This window comes from Leopardus geoffroyi, chromosome A1 (genome assembly GCF_018350155.1).
Source record: "Leopardus geoffroyi isolate Oge1 chromosome A1, O.geoffroyi_Oge1_pat1.0, whole genome shotgun sequence".
NCBI lineage: Eukaryota > Metazoa > Chordata > Mammalia > Carnivora > Felidae > Leopardus > Leopardus geoffroyi.
The window spans coordinates 492078-508952 of NC_059326.1; the positions used below are offsets into that span (position 1 = coordinate 492078).

General features: G+C 37.6%; 2 protein-coding genes across 11 annotated transcripts in view; one reads left to right on the plus strand and one right to left on the minus strand.

The window, feature by feature from the left end:
* Window positions 1-9253, plus strand: part of RNF17 (ring finger protein 17) — a 115029-nt gene extending 105776 nt beyond the window's left edge. For both annotated transcript variants that reach the window (XM_045443759.1, XM_045443764.1), the window contains 3 exons: window positions 4468-4657; window positions 8509-8608; window positions 9077-9253. In XM_045443759.1, coding sequence (XP_045299715.1) covers window positions 4468-4657; window positions 8509-8607 — 289 coding nt within the window. In that variant the 3' untranslated portion in view covers window position 8608; window positions 9077-9253. The remainder of the gene's footprint in view (window positions 1-4467; window positions 4658-8508; window positions 8609-9076) is intronic.
* An 810-nt stretch (window positions 9254-10063) lies between these two features.
* Window positions 10064-16875, minus strand: part of CENPJ (centromere protein J) — a 56765-nt gene continuing 49953 nt past the window's right edge. For 5 of the 9 annotated variants that reach the window (XM_045443774.1, XM_045443790.1, XM_045443777.1 and 2 more), the window contains 4 exons: window positions 14336-14476; window positions 13952-14036; window positions 13523-13643; window positions 10064-11213 (listed from right to left, as the gene is read on the minus strand). In XM_045443774.1, the coding sequence (XP_045299730.1) occupies window positions 11021-11213; window positions 13523-13643; window positions 13952-14036; window positions 14336-14476 (540 nt within the window). In that variant the 3' untranslated portion in view covers window positions 10064-11020. The remainder of the gene's footprint in view (window positions 11214-13522; window positions 13644-13951; window positions 14037-14335; window positions 14477-16875) is intronic. The other 4 variants (XM_045443780.1, XM_045443791.1, XM_045443795.1 and 1 more) reach the window with 4 other exon arrangements.

The following is a 16875-nucleotide window of genomic DNA, read 5'->3' on the forward strand; positions in this document are numbered from 1 at the left end:
TCTGTTTCTTTTTTTTTAATTTAATTTTTTATTTTTTAAAATTTACATCCAAATTAGTTAGCATAGAGTGCAACAATGATTTCAGGAGTAGATTCCTTACTGCCCCTTACCCATTTAGCCCATCCCCTTCCCACAACCCCTCCAGTAACCCTCAGTTTGTTCTCCATATTTATGAGTCTCTTCTGTTTTGTCCCCCTCCCCGTTTTTATATTATTTTTATTTCCCTTCCTTATGTTCATCTGTTTTGTCTCTAAAGTCCTCATATGAGTGAAGTTATATGATTTTTGTCTTTCTCTAATTTCACTTAGCATAATACCCTCCAGTTCCATCCACGTAGTTGCAAATGGCAAGATTTCATTGTTTTTGATTGCCGAGTAATACTCCATTGTGTGTGTGTGTGTGTGTGTGTGTGTGTGTGTGTGTGTGTGTGTGTGTGTATATATATATATATATATATATATACACACACACCACATTTTCTTTATCCATTCATCCATTGATGGCAGTTGGGCTCTTTCCATACTTTGGCTATTGTTGATAGTGCTGCTATAAACATGGGGGTGCCTGTGTCCCTTTGAAACAGCACACCTGTACCCCACGGATAAATGCCTAGTAGTGCAATGGCTGGGTCGTAGGGTAGTTCTATTTTTAGTTTTTTGAAGAACCTCCATACTGTTTTCCAGAGTGGCTGAACCAGCTTGCATTCCCACCAAAAATGCAAAGGCATTTTGGCTTTCTCCGCATCCTTGCCAACATCTGTTGTTGCCTGAGTTGTTAATGTTAGCCATTCTGACAGGTGTAAGATGGTACCATTTTAGCCATTTTTAAGCATACATTTAATTGGTGTTAAGTACATTCAGGATGTTGTGCAGCTAATGCCACTGTCCATTTTCAGGACTTTTTCCTGATCCCACACAGAAATTCTGTACATGTTAAACAATAACATTGCATTCCTTTTCCTTAGCTACTGATCACCTTTATTCTACTTTCTGTCTTCATGAATTTGCCCTATTTTAGGTACCTTATATAAGTACTATCATAGAGTATTTGTCCTTCTGTGTCTGGTTTATTTTACTTAGGATAACATTTCCAGGGCACATTCAATTATAGCATGTATCAGAATTTCATTATTTTTATGGCTAAATAACACTCCTTTGTATATACCACATTTGGTTTATTCATATGTTGATGGACACGTGGGCGATTTCCATCCTTTGGCTATTGTGAATAATGCTGCTTGGACATTAATGTACAAGTAGCTGTTAGAGTCCCTGCTTTATGTTGTTTGGTGTGTATACCTAGAAGTGGAATTGCTGGATCATATAGTAATTTTGTTTAACTTTTTGGGGAACTGCCAAACTTTTCTGCAGTGTCTATACCATTTTACTTTCCTGCCAGCAATGCATAAGGCTTCCAGTTTCTCCACATCCTTGCCGACACCTGTTTTTTTTCTAGTTTTTTTTTGTTTGTAATATTTGATTGTGGTAAAATACATGTATCATAAAATGTACGATTTTAGCCACTTTTAAATGTACAGTTAAGTAATGTTAACTATACTTACATTGCTATGTAGCCAACCTCCAGAAATCTTTTCATTTTGCAAAACAGAACCTTTGTACCCTTTAAACAGTATTCCCCCTCTTTCGCCCCTCATCCAGTCCCTGGCAGCCACCATTCTACTTCTTTCCCTATGAATTTAACTGTTGTAGGTATCCCATATAAGTAGAATCATGCAGCATTTGTCTTTGTATAACTAGCTTATTTCATTTAGCATAATGTCCTCAAGGTTCATCCATGTGGTAGCATGTATCAGAATTTTCTTCCTTTTTAAGGCTGGATAATATCCCATCATTGTATATATTACCTTTTATTTATCCATTCATCCATTGATGGATATTTTTTTAATATAATTTACCATCAAGTTGGCTAACATACAGTGTATGCAGTGTGCTCTTGGTTTTAGGGATAGATTCCCATGATTCATCGCTTACATACTAAACCCAGTGCTCATCCCAACAGGTGCCCTCCTCAATGCCCATCACCCATTTCCCCTCTCCCCTGCTGCCCTCATCAACCCTCAGTTTGTTCTTTGTATTTAAGAGTCTCCTATAGTTTGCCTCCCTCCCTCTCTGTTTGTAACTATTTTTTTTCTTCTTCCCTTCCCCCACGGTCTTCTGTTAAGTTTTTCAAGATCCATATATGAGTGAAAACATGATATCTTTCTCTGACTGATGTATTTCACTTAGCATAATACCCTCCAGTCCCATCCACGTTGCTGCAAATGGCATGATTTCATTCTTTCTCATTGCCAAGTAGTATTCCATTGTATCTATAAACCACATCTTCTTTATCCATTCATCCGTCATTGGACATTTAGGCTCTTTCCATAATTTGGCTATTTTTGAAAGTGCTACTATAAACATTGGGGTACATGTGCCCCTATGAATCAGCACTCCTGTATCCTTTGGATAAATTCCTAGTAGTGCTATTGCTCTGTTGTAGAGTAATTCTATTTTTAATTTTTTGAGGACCCTCCACACTGTTTTCCAGAGCAGCTTCACCAGTTTGCATTCCCACCAGCAGTGCAAGAGAGTTCCCATTTCTCCACATCCTTGCCAGCATCTGTTGTTTCCTGAGTTTTTAATTTTAGCCACTCTGACTGGTGTGAGATGGTATCTCAGTGTGATTTTTATTTGTATTTCGCTGATGATGAGTGACGTTGAGCATTTTTTCATGTCTGTTGGCCATCTGGAAGTCTTCTTTGGAAGACATGTCTATTCATGTCTTCTGACCACTTCCTCACTGGATTATTGGTTTTTTGGGTGTTGAGTTTGGTAAGTTCTTTATAGATTTTAGATACTAACCCTTTATCCAGTATGTCTTTTGCAAATATCTTTTCCCATTCCGTCGGTTGCCTTTGTTTTGTTGATTTTTCTTTTTTTCAGTGCAGAAGACTTTTATCTCAATGAGGTCCCAATAGTTCATTTTTTCTTTTAATTCCCTTGCCTTTGGAGATGTGTCAAGCAAGAAATTGCCACGGCTGAGGTCAAAGAGGTTGTTGCCTGCTTTCTCCTCTAGGGTTTTGATGGTTTCCTGTCTCACATTTAGGTCTTTCATACATTTTGAATTTATTTTTGTGTGTGGTGTAAGAAAGTGGCCCAGGTTCATTTTTCTGCATGTTGTGGTCCAGTTCTCCCAGCACCATTTGCTAAGGAGACTTTTTTTCCATTGGATACTCTTTCCTGCTTTGTCAAAGATTAGTTGGGCATACATTTGTGGGTCCAATTCTGGGTTCTCTCTTCTGTTCCATTGGTCTATGTGTCTGTTTTTGTGCCAATACCATTCTGTCTTGATGATTACAGATTTGTAGTAGAGGCTAAAGTCTGGGATTGTGATGCCTCCCACTTTTGTTTTCTTTTCCAACATAACTTTGGCTATTCAGGGTTTTTGTGGTTCCATAAAAAGTTTAGGATTGTTTGTTCTAGCTTTGAGAAGAATGCCTGTGCAATTTTGATTGGGATTGCACTGAATGTGTAGATTGCTTTGGGTAGTACTGACATTTTAACAATATTTGTTCTTCCAATCCATGAGCATGGAATGTTTTTCTATTTCTTTGTGTCTTCTTCAATTTCCTTCATAAGTTTTCTGTAGTTTTCAGCATACAGATCTTTTACATCTTTGGTTAGGTTTATTCCTAGGTATTTTGTGGTTCTTGGTGCAATTGTAAATGGGAGCGATTTCTTGATTTCTCTTTCTGTTGCTTCATTATTGGTGTATAGAAATGCAACCAATTTCTGTACACTGATTTTGTATCCTGCACATTCATAGATATTTTGGTTGATTCCACATTTTAGCTATTGTGAATAATACTGATATGAATGTGAATGTATAAATATCTCTTCAAGACCCTGCCTTCAATTCTTTGGGGATATATACTGAGAAGTGGAATTGCTGGATCACATACTCACTCTATTTTTAATATTTGGAGGAGCCAGCAAACTGTTTTCCATTTTATACTAGGTGTCCCAGGAGTTCCAGTTTCTCTCTACATCCTCACCAACACTCATTATTTTCTGGGGTTTTGATACTAGCCACCCTAATGGGTGTGAGGTTACATCTCATTGTGGCTTTGATTTGCATTTCCCTGATGATTAGTGATGTTGAGTTCTTTTCATGTGCTTGTTGGCCATTTATGTATCTTCTTTGGAGAAATGTCTACTTTTTAATGTGTATTTGCTATCATTCTGTAGGTTGTTTTTTCACTTTGTTGATTATGTCCTTTGCACAGTTTTTAATTTTGTTGTAGTCCAGTTTATTTTTTCTTCTCTTGTTTGTGCTTTTGGTGTCACAGCTAAGAATTCATTGCCAAATCCAATGTCCAAACCTTTATCCCTATGTTTTAGTTTTGGCTGTTAGAGAATTTTAATCATGACATTCTGAACATTTTAAGAATTTCTTTTGTGACAGACTGCGTCAGATTCCTCTTCATCTTATGCAGTATCCAGCCCGAGCCATAAAGGTTCTCTTGGCAGGGTTTAAACCTCCCTTAAGAGATCCGGGGAAGACCAGAATACCATATTGTCCCAAATGGAGCATGGAAGCACTGTGGGCTATGATAGACTGTCTTCAAGGGAAACAACTTTATGCTTCTTCCATGGTAACTATCTTAATTAAATCTTCTTGAAGCTATTTCTAGGGTCCCTATTAATTTTCTAAAGTACTTTCTTTTTTTTTGTTTGTTTATTTTTGAGACAGAGAGTTTGAGTGGGGGAGGGGCAGAGAGAGGGAGACAGAATCAGAAGCAGGTCCAGGCTCTGAGCTGTCAGCACAGAGCCCGACATGGGGCTGGAACTCAAGAACCAGAGAGATCCAAGAACGAGAGATCATAACCTGAGCTGAAGTCAGAGGCTTAACCGACTGAGCCACCCAGATGCCGCCCCTAAAGTGCTTTCAATCTATGCAACTCTAGATGCAAAAAAATTGCTTTTAAGCATATAAAGCTATAAATATACAAGATTAATTTTGAGGTTTGTTAAAATTATGTTTTAGTTTATATTTAGCAAACTTTTATTATAAAATATCATTGATGTGATCAATAAGATGACAATGATCAAGATGAGTGTCCTGTAGTCAAAGAATTCATAAGTCAATGAAGGAAATCAAACATTTGTAAACCATTAATGAGGTAGAATGAAATACAGTCCATCATATCATAAAAGAAGTATAGGTAACTTGGGGAGGTGGTGTATAAGGATTGATTATCTCCAGGGCACCTGGGTGGCACAAACACCTGACTCTTGATTTCTGCCCATGTCATGATCTCATGGTTAGTGAGTTCAAGCTCCACATGGGGCTCCACACTGTCAGCGTGGAGCCTACTTGGGATTCTCTCTCTCTTCTCTTTCTGCCCCTCCCCTGCTCATTGGCCCTCTCAAAATAAATAAATAAACTTTAAAAAAGGATTATTTCCATCTAAAGAGAGTAGGATATATATAGTATTTGAACTCCTCCTTAGGCATTCAAATAATAAGTAACAATAATAATAAAAATAATAAAAAAGTAAAAACAATAATAAGGTAGGTCTGGGAAGTGAATTGAACTGTATCTGAAAAGTAGGAAAGACCAGAATAGGAATTCTGGTCGAAGTCTTGAAAAGGATGGACGTGTACTAGTTTTGAATTTAATGCCGTAGAACTGATCAAAAAGTCCAAATAAACACATACAGCACTCACGTTCCACACCAAGCACACAGAGAGAAACATACAACACACACTGTACTTATAACATGCAAAATAAATGGCAAAGACACACATGCACCACATATCACACATAAAATATACACCAAACATATACCACACAAAAAACCATGTCATAGAACACACACTTACCAAAAACCTTTTACACAAACTACACATAAACCACAAACTTCCCACACACATCATAAAAAACCACACTCAGAGCACACATATACCACATACATAAAACACATTACATACCCACTTGAAATACAACAAACAAGAATTACACAAAACACACAAGACACACAAATACCGCATATAGCATGCATACCACACACATGCCACACCACCACAAGAATACCATTCACACACACCATGTATTCACTGAGACACCAAACATAACACATGAACAACTCAAAAACACACAACACTTAACACACACACATACACCACCAATAACCTACACCACATATACAGCACTCACACCCCACACATAATACAGAGAAACTACACATACAGAACACACACAAAAACCAAATCACCCAAACACCATATACTCATTCAATACATACCAACCACACAAATACATCATTCAACATTCAAACATCACACACCACACCTACATCATACCTACAACACATTTATACTATAAACTGCACACAACCCATTCATCACATATATACCATTCACACTGCACATACACCACACATAAATACCATACACCATATACTTACCCAACATATAACACAAACACCACACCAAAAACACAAGATACCACACACATATGCCACACATTCCTGTCACACAGTACACATGTACCATGTGCACACACATATCACACAAACATCAAATATACAACACACACCAAACATATAGCACACTGATACACCACAAAAACACCACACACAAATATACAATATGCACTACAGAAATATCAGTCACACACCACATGGGCACCACATATAACAAACCCAACACTGGAACACCCACACCGCTCACAACAGACACCAGCATAAACCACACACTAAGGCGGGTAGCACACACACAACACACAAAACACATAGGGAATATAAACACATACTGCGTACCTGACACTAATACACTATTTACACACCACACATACCAAATATCTGCCACGCAAACATATCGCACAACAAACACCATGCACACCACTCATACACCACACATACAACTCTTATACTACACACTTATACTATACACACTGCACACACAAGTATATGCCACATACACATACATGTTTGATACACCATGCACATCTCACACATAATGCACACATCACACACAACGCATACTACACACACACCATGCCCCAGTCAAAACTGCTCACACTGTTCATATTACCAGACACACACAACACACATACCCCACACAGTCCATACACACAGCACACAAGCATCACATACACCAAACATACAGCACAAACTACACATAACCCACATATAACACACAAAAACCACACCAAAATATAGCACACTACAGAAATATTATTCATACACCACATATACACCACACACATACCAACATAACACACAAACACACACTAAAACACCACTCAGCACCACACATAACACACACAAAATGCACAACACATACAGAATACACATAACATACTGCACACACATTACCCACATATCACATACACACTACACGTACAACACACACCACACCTATATCATGCATATAACACATTTATGGAAAAAAACAAAGGTTCAAATAAGAAAGTCCAGATCATGTTTAATATAAATATTCTTTCTTTAAAAAAATTTTTTTAACGTTTTATTTATTTTTGAGACAGGGAGAGACAGAGCATGAACAGGGGAGGGTCAGAGAGAGGGAGACACAGAATCCGAAACACGCGGGGCTCGAACTCACGGACTGCAAGATCATGACCTGAGCCGAAGTCGGCCGCTTAACCGACTGAGCCACCCAGGCACCCCTAAATATTCTTTCTTTAGAGGATTAGCATGTCACAAAGGGGTGTCCCATAGGCAGAATCTAGCCTGAACCTGTTTTATTTAGTGCAGTGTTTAAAATTGGAAGAACTCACTCCCCAAAATTCTGTATTTCTAACTTCTGGTTAAATATTATAAATTCCAGGAATCCTAGGTCTCCTGTCCAAACTGGCACTCAGCCAGAGTGGTATAGCAACAACCCCTTTAAATGGAAATACACTCTTTAATTCAGCCTGGTCCTCAACACTATTGTTTCGGCCCAACCTACCCAGGATTTGTGGATTCCTGATGTACTGGCTCTGACAAGAATGAGCTCTTAATGAAACAACTAGAAAGTACATTTTGAAAACCTCTAGAGGTACATATCATGCTTCTGTGTGTGCAGAGTAAATAGCTTATGTATGGTTTCTCTCAGGAAGCCAGTGGAAACACAGAGTTGTAAGTATTTTTACAGATAAATGTATTTATTTACCACCATGAATAACATTCAAAATTTGGTCAGTTTATGCATAAAGGTACATGGGTAGAATATAAATGAATTTTAACAGGGATGGTAGTGTTAAAGCCCATTGGCTCAATCTAGGTAAACTTTTGGGAAGACTTAAATTTTAAATAAAGTGTAAGAATGGAAAGAATGGGATTTAATAGGAAACCATCACAAAGACCTCTTTAAAGTATAAATTATTAATAAATTTGGAGAATGCCTTTTCCTTCCAGTGTGATACAGGCAAAATGTAGGAGAGAAAAGCCAGCAAAGACCTTACTGTATTTTCTTGACAACTGTCTTTTAATTTTAGGCTCAGGCACCAGAACAAATAGTGACGTTATATGAAGGTGAACAGTATCCAGTTCATATGTCATTAGTAGAAATGGGGCTGGCAGACCGAGACGAATGATGTAAGTATCATGACTTCTTGTTCACCCTTATGATCAGCATAAAGCATGCAACTAATATAGTGGAGATTAATACTAAATTGCCCATAAAAGCATCTTTGGATTTTCCTTGATTTCTCAAAGAATGATAACAAAGCTCAACAAGACTCTTCTAGACTTCTTTGTAGGCCCTTTTCACCTACTGAATACCAGAACCAGAGAGGATCTGCATCTGTAAGAATGCTTGGAATGGCTATCATGACTGTTCATAGTACCAGATAGTTGTTGGGGATGGGCACTAGAAGTAATTTAAGCATACAAGGATATGGTATGCACAGAACACTGTTGAACCATCCATGTCCTAATAAAGCTATTGAACTGCTTGGGTAACCAGCTGTTTATTCATCCACATAAATGGAACAGGTGATTCAGTAACTAGTTTGAACATTAAATTAAGCAAAGGTTTTAAATAACATGCATTTTGTTTTTCAGGTAAACACTTCAGAGCATCTATAGCAGCCCAGAAGAAGGTTTTCTGTTACATGTAGGCCATTTCAGGCTTACTTTTCTTGACTTGTTCTGCAGTTGTGCTGGCGTTTTTTTTCTTATATGTTAAACTACTAGGAATTGTTTGAAACAAAATAGTTAATAAATATTTGCTTTCAAGTATTTTCTGGTTTTATTTTACAATAATTTCAAAAGCAAGTATTTTAGGCATATGAAAAATGTAGTTCATTTTATAAGTTCAGTTTAAGTAAGACCTTCTTAGTACAGTTGGAGGCTCCTATAGTGACCTTCCCCAATCATTCTCTTCCCTGAAGAGGTGAACACTATTGTGATTCTGGTGTTTATTATTCTTACATTCTTATTTTGCTGCATATGAATGCATCCATAAGCAAGATATAGTACTGCTGTGTATATTTTTTTAATGCGTGCACTATCGCACCTTTAATTTTCTCACTATTGGCACTGTTTATCCATGTTGGTATGCAGAGCTCTACTTTATTCACTTTCACTCTTCTATCTGTGCACATAATTCTGTTGCTAGATATTTAGACTGTTGCCAGTTTTTTCTCAATTACAAATATGTGTACATGTTACGGGTTTTCTAGTATATGTACTTAGTAGTGGAATTTACTAGGTCACGAGGTGATTGTTCTCCAAAAGGTGGTTTACTCCATTTACTACCATCAGTAGTCTGAGTCCCTTGGCAACATATGGTGTGGCCAGTATATGATACTAGTATAAAAAGGTATCTTATTATTTCAATATGCATTCACTGGCTTAGTAGTCACTTGTTTGCTTTTTCATATCCTTTGTCCATTTTTGTGTTGAGTTGTTTGTAATTATGTTATCTGTAGGAATTCTTTACATATTCTGGATATTAATCCTTTGTCAAGTATGTATGTGTATATATATATATATATATATATATATATATATATATCTTCTAGTCTGTGGCTTATCTTTTCTTTTTTGTGGTATCTTTAGACACACCATTCATCAAGCTGTTAAGGTTTGCGCTGTGCCTCATTTAAAAATCCTTCTCTATCCTGAGATGATGTATATAACTCTTTAAGAAGTTTGCAACTTTTTTCATATTCAGTTCTTAAATCATCTGGAATTGATATATTTAGCTTTTTTAAAGTTATTGTAGTGACTACAGCAACCTGTAATTATTATGTAAGTGCCTTGCAGGTGCCTTGTCCTTCCTTCAAGGACATCTTGCTTCTGTCAGCCTACAGTTTTATAGGTTATAACATCAGGGTACCTGTGGTTGTTCAGTTAACACCAGCTAGTTATTTTTCACACGCCCTCCATCCTCAAGCATCCTACTCTGACCACTTACATATCCTCACTGTAACTTTTCTCCTGTGATGCTCTGTACTCACAGAATGAACTCTTCTACCTGTGTTGTTTGACCTATTTATATATTCATTCATGGTTTTAACTTCCCATTCCATTATATCAAAGAACCTCTACAGTAGATAAATGCTTTATTTTAATACTAATTGAACACAGTATATTCTGACTGGAGACATTCTCTTATTCCTTGACTAAACTTTTTGTGCAAGTCTTGTTCTGTGGCTGATGTGCTCATGAAAAATCTGTGCTATTGTATTTCTTGTACTTCTTGGTTTTTATAACCATCTTCAACAAGTAAGAGTCTCATTATTTTTACAGTCTACACAGTTCATAAAGTAATATTTCTTTCCTTAGACATGCATTCAACTGTAGAAAAGACAGGTGAATTAAAAATGAAAGCTGTTCTTGTACATTTCAAAGAATATAAAAAACTATGATGTTTTATTTTATAATCCAAACATAATCTCTTCCACTTCTATATAAATGAAACCACAGAATCCACAAGAAGTGTACATTTTTGAGAAGAAAATCAAGTTAGTGTTATTTCATGATGAGTCACATATAGGATCATTACAATTTTGTATCCATTAGGATATTACCATCCTTGTCTTTAACTCTTATTCGACCAGATGTGTACTTTGTTTCTTGATGACCATTTGTATATACGGTCTTAACAGTGCCATCTGGATATTCCCGTCTCTTGAACTGGGCCGTGTGTAGTTCTCTTTGGCCATTATTAAACTCTATGATTTTGTTGCCATCTCTGTAAATTTAAAATAGAATTTATTTAAAAATATTAAATATGTAACAGGAAAATGATCTAAAAGTGGCTTTTGATTCTGACAGTTCTCTCTTTTCTTAAAGCCTCCTGTGGTCCTTTCCTTGTACAATGCCTTCTTTGCAAATTCTTTCCACCCTGTTTCTGCTTCACGCTATTAGTTCCAATGATCAAATTAGCACTTAAATGTGCCCATGAAAAGGGGGACGCCTGGGTGGCTCAGTCAGTTAAGCGTCAGACTTCAGCTCAGGTCATCTCATGGCTCCTGAGTTTGAGCCCTGTGTCAGGCTCTATGCAGTGACAGCTCAGAGCCTGGAGCCTGCTTCAGATTCTGTCTCTTTCTCTCTGCCCCTCTCCTGCTCCCGCTCTGTCCCTGTCTCTCTCTCTCTCTCAAAAATAAACATTAAAAAAATAATAAAAAAGGAAAGGTGCCCATGAAAAGTTTTTAATAAATTTATGTCGTGAAACTACAAAATCCTTAGGTTTGTTTTTTAACTTTAGATGTATTATGCATCTAAGAAAAACTGGGCATTGTATTAAAATACCGCTTTCAGTTTTTACCTTTATTCTTTTCACTAAGTTAAGTAATGCTTGCTCTTTATCAGGTTGGAAAAGAGACTTTATATTCCTGGGAAGGGGCATGACTAGACTTAAGACCTGTTCAGAAGCCGTGAAACAAAAGAAGCAGCTAATCCCAAGTGGGACTGCTTGATGTGCATGCAGGACATTCAAACTGAACCCCCTAAAGTAGGTATGATGTGCTGTTAGAAACAAAGCGAGGTTTATAGATGGTGAATTACCACTTCTCCACACTGTTTTTTTGGTTATTTCTCAGATTTTATGTAAATGTAGTGGCTTTGCGCCACATTTAAGTGTTAGACTTAAAAGCCATTTTGAGAGCCACTGACAGCATCACCTGAGACCTCATTAAAAATGCAAATTATTGGCATGGGGCCTAGCATTCTGCAATTGAACAATCCCTTCAGGTGGTTTTAATGCACAGTGAAGTTGAAGAACCACTGCTATAAATCAAAAATGCCAAAATAATCCTGAATGAACTAATATCTGACATTTGCCTGAGTTTAGATGAAAAAAGACTGGCCATGAGTTAACAACTGTTGGAAAATGGGGGCGCCCGGGTGGCTCAGTCGGTTGAGCGTCCGACTTCAGCTCAGGTCAGGACCTGGCAGTTGACGAGTTCGAGCCCCGCATCGGGCTCTGTGCTGATGGCTCGGGGCCTGCAGCCTGCCTCTGATTCTGTCTCCCTTTCTCTCTGCCCCTCCCCCACTCGTGTTCTGTCTCTCTCTGTCTCAAAAATAAACATAAACAAAAAAATTAAAAAAAATTGTTGGAAAATGGACAGATGAGTACATGGAGGTTTTCGTATTTTCTTTTTATTACAGAAAATTTCAAACATAAGACTTAAAAAAAAAAAAAAAAAGATGGAAGTCTCTGAAATTGTTCAGAGTATAATGTACAGATAAAATTTTTCGCAAATTTTAGAAGACATTGGTATTTATTTGGTTGAGCAGCAGAGAAAGTTTCGAACCATATTCAGGAAAAACACTGCATAAAAAGTTGCTACATTATTTGAATTAGCGTTTACTTTTTTTTGCTGTGTCACAGAATTCAAGTTAGTTAAATGCATGCACACTCTAGGAGAGGAGGGTGCAAACTAAAGTAGGACAGTGAACTTGACAAACCTTCAGCACAGTGAGTACAAGAAACTCTGTATTGTGGATTGAAGACGTCACTAGGAAGAATTCTCTAACTTCAAGAAATGTAACACTCAGAAGGATAAAGAGTTTGTTATTTTAAAAAATTGAGTCAGGGAGGCCAGGGAAGTAAAATGCTAATCAGGCTGGGACAGGGAGATCCAGCAAATCAAAATATAAGCCAGAGAAGAAATAAACAGTCTAATTCAAATACTGCTGCCATTGTTTGGTTATTCTTAAATACTGGGCAGCTTTCCTTCTTTGTGTCTTATTCACTGTTTTCCAGTTTCACCAAATTTAATTCTGTACAAATACTTGCCATTCCCCTTTTGTCATGTGCTATACAGACCTCCTTTAAGTTTCTGTAGAGTATATATTAGAACCTATAGTCTCTAACGAGATCTAAACTCCAAAATGCTGAAAACTCTTCACCTGCTCTCAAAGTGTGTATCTGTGCTCAGTGCTAAACTCACAAACATTCTGAATGACTTATACAAATGTTTTAAGAGTTTCAAAATTCACTTGGAAATAGAAGTTGAAAATTGACAAATCTAGAAGCAAATTTAACAGCTATCATACCTTTGTACTCTTACAATTGTACCATCTGGAAAAATACTTTCTTCTTGTCCATCGGGAAATAGGTTTTTGATCGTCTGGTCAGGAAACGTGATTTCTTTTCTCCCGTTTGGGAAGTGTTTTTCTGTTTAAAAAAAATTACTATAAATATTTTTATTTATTTTATTTTTCTGGGTTTTTTTTTTTTTTTAAGTTTATTCAGTTTTTAGAGAGACAGCGTGAGCAGTGGAAGGGCAGAGAGCGGGGGACAGAGGATGCAAAGCAGGCTCTGTGCTAACAGCAGCGAGCCTGATGTAGGGCTTGAACTCACGAACTGTGAGATCATGGCCTGAGCCGAGGTTAGATGCTCAACTAACTCAGCTACACAGGTGCCCCTTATTTTTTTTTAAAAAGGAAACCATTTAATTAAGAAAGGGCAGAACAAGTTTTTACCTATTTGTCCACTTGAGAAATGTAAGACTTCTAGACCTTCTGGGTAAGTAGTGTGAGTGGTCTGGGCAGATGCATAGTAGTAGATCTGTAAAGACACAAAGTCAGTATGCTTTTTCTCTGGAGATGTTTGTTGTTTTCTTTTTTTTTTTTTTTAACGTTTATTCATTATTAAGAGACAGACACAGAGCGTGAGCAGGGGAGGGGTGGAGAGAGAGGGAGACACGGAATCTGAAGCAGGCTCCAGGCTCCGAGCTGTCAGCACAGAGCCCGACGCGGAGCTCGAACTCACGAACCGTGAGATCATGACCTGAGCCGAAGTCATTACAGGCGCCCCTCTCTGGAGATGTTTAAGCCATGGAGAAAAACACTGCTATGGAAACCTACCACTCTCTCATCTGGCATGACTTGCTTCACATCACCATTAAAGAAAGTGACGGTGACAGTCTTCCCATCTGCACTCACTTCTTTTCGAGTTCCATTTGGAAACAATATAACATGGCACCCATTCTTATAAACCTTTTCTATCTACAAAAAAAGAGAAACAAGATTATCAATATGAGAGATTTCCCCCTGAGACCATATGATAAAAATGTCCCTAACTCTTTTCCAAATTGACTACTTTGATATCTCTCATAATACAAGCAACGCTGTCACAAAAGGAGAAAAGTTAATAAACTCCCAAGTATCAACACACCACCATTCTTATGTCACCTATTCTACCAAAACCAACTCATTTTTCGCTGAATTTTCTTTTTTTATAGTTTACGCAATATTAGTGTCAGGTGTACAACATAGTGATCTTACAAGTCTATCCATTCTGCTCTGCTCACTTGTGGCTTTCCCATCGGTCTCCAAACTATTACAATATCATCAACTATATTCCCTGTGTTGCACCTTTCATCCCCATCCCCATGATTTATTCATTCCCTAACTGGAAGCCTGTTTTTCCCACTCCCCTTGACCCATTTTGTCCATCCCCCGACCCCTTCCCCTCTGGCAACCATCAGTTTATTCTCTGTATTTATAGGTCTAATTCTGCTTTTGGTTTATTTATTTAATTTTTTCGATTCCACATGAGTGAAATCATATGATACTCAGTCTGACTTATACCATCCAGGTCCATCCATGTGGTTGCAGATGGCAAGATCACATCCTTTTTATGGCTGTGTGATATTCCTCTGTGTGTGTGTGATATTCCTCTGACACACACACACACACATCTTCCTTATCCATTTATTAATGTACACTTAGTTTGCTTCCATAAATTGGCTACTGTAAATAATGCTGCAATAAACATAGGGGCACATACATCTTTTCAAATTCAGGTCTTCGTTTTCTTTGGGTAAATACCCAGTAGTGGAATTACTGGATCATACAGTATTTCTATTTTAAACTTTTTTAGGAACCTCCGTACTGTTTCCACAGTGACTGCACCACTTTGCATTCCCATCAACAGTGTACAAAAGGGTTCCTTTTTCCCCACATCCTCATTAACACTTTTTTGTCTTTTATTTCAGGCATTCTGACAGGTGTAAAGTGATGTCTCCTTGTGGTTTTGATTTGCATTTCCCTGACAGTGATGATGAGCATCTTTTCATGTGTCATCAGTATGTTGTCTTTGGCAAAATGCATTCACATCCTCTGCCCATTTTTTAACTGGATTATTTGTTGTTTGGGTGTTGAGTCGTATAAGTTCTTCATATATTTTGGATATTAACACCTTATCAGATATATAATTTGCAAATATCTTCTCCCATTCAGTAAGTTGCCTTTTGTTTTGTTATTGGTTCTCTTTGCTGTGTGCAAATGCTGTGTGCAAAAGCTTTTTATTTTGGTGTAGTCCCAATAGTTTATTTTTGCTTTTGTTTCTCTTGTCTTAGGAGACATATCTGGAAAAATGTTGCTATGTCCAATGTCGAAGAAAGTACCGCCTGTGTTCTCTTCAAGTACTTTTATAGTTTTAGGTCTCACATTTAGGTCTTTAATCCATTTTGAGTTTGTTTTTATGTATGGTATAAATAAGTGGCCCAGTTTCATTCCTTGCTGGTAGCTGTCCAGTTTTCCTAACGCCATTTATTGAAGAGACTATCTTTTCCCCATTGGATATTCTAGCCTCATTTGTCAAGATTAACTGACCGTATAAGTATGGGTTTATTTCTGGGCTATTCGGTCCCATTGATCTAGATGTCTATTTTTGTAACAAACTAATTCCTTCATCATGGTATAACCTCCATGCTGTTTTCTCTGAATTCATGAAAAAGACTTCTTACAGTTTATTTGATCAAAACAGGGTCGGGGCGCCTGGGTGGCGCAGTCGGTTAAGCGTCCGACTTCAGCCAGGTCACGATCTCGCGGTCCGTGAGTTCAAGCCCCGCGTCAGGCTCTGGGCTGATGGCTCAGAGCCTGGAGCCTGTTTCCAATTCTGTGTCTCCCTCTCTCTCTGCCCCTCCCCTGTTCATGCTCTGTCTCTCTCTGTCCCAAAAATAAATAAAAGTTGAAAAAAAAAATTAAAAAAAAAAAAAAAAAAAAACAGGGTCACATACAACACTTGATATATGTCTTAAATCTCAACCTTTAACATGCCCCTTTTTAATGCCCCTTTTTAATGATAATTACTTATTAAAGGACCTGGGTCATTAACCATATAAAATTTCCCACACTCTGGAATTGGTTGACTGCTTTCCCATTATGGTGTCATCTAACATGTTCTCATATATCCTTATACTTCCTGGAAACAAACTAGTAGTCACATCTAGAGGTGTGATTAAATTCTGGTTGAATTATTCTGACAAGAATACTCTCTAGGAACTGATGAGAGCTGCTTATAGCTACACATTCAGAAGGCAATCCCCTGCTGTCCTCATGAACTCAAGACCAACTGAGTCACATTAGTTAGATCTGCCATGAAGCCCCATCAACCTGTC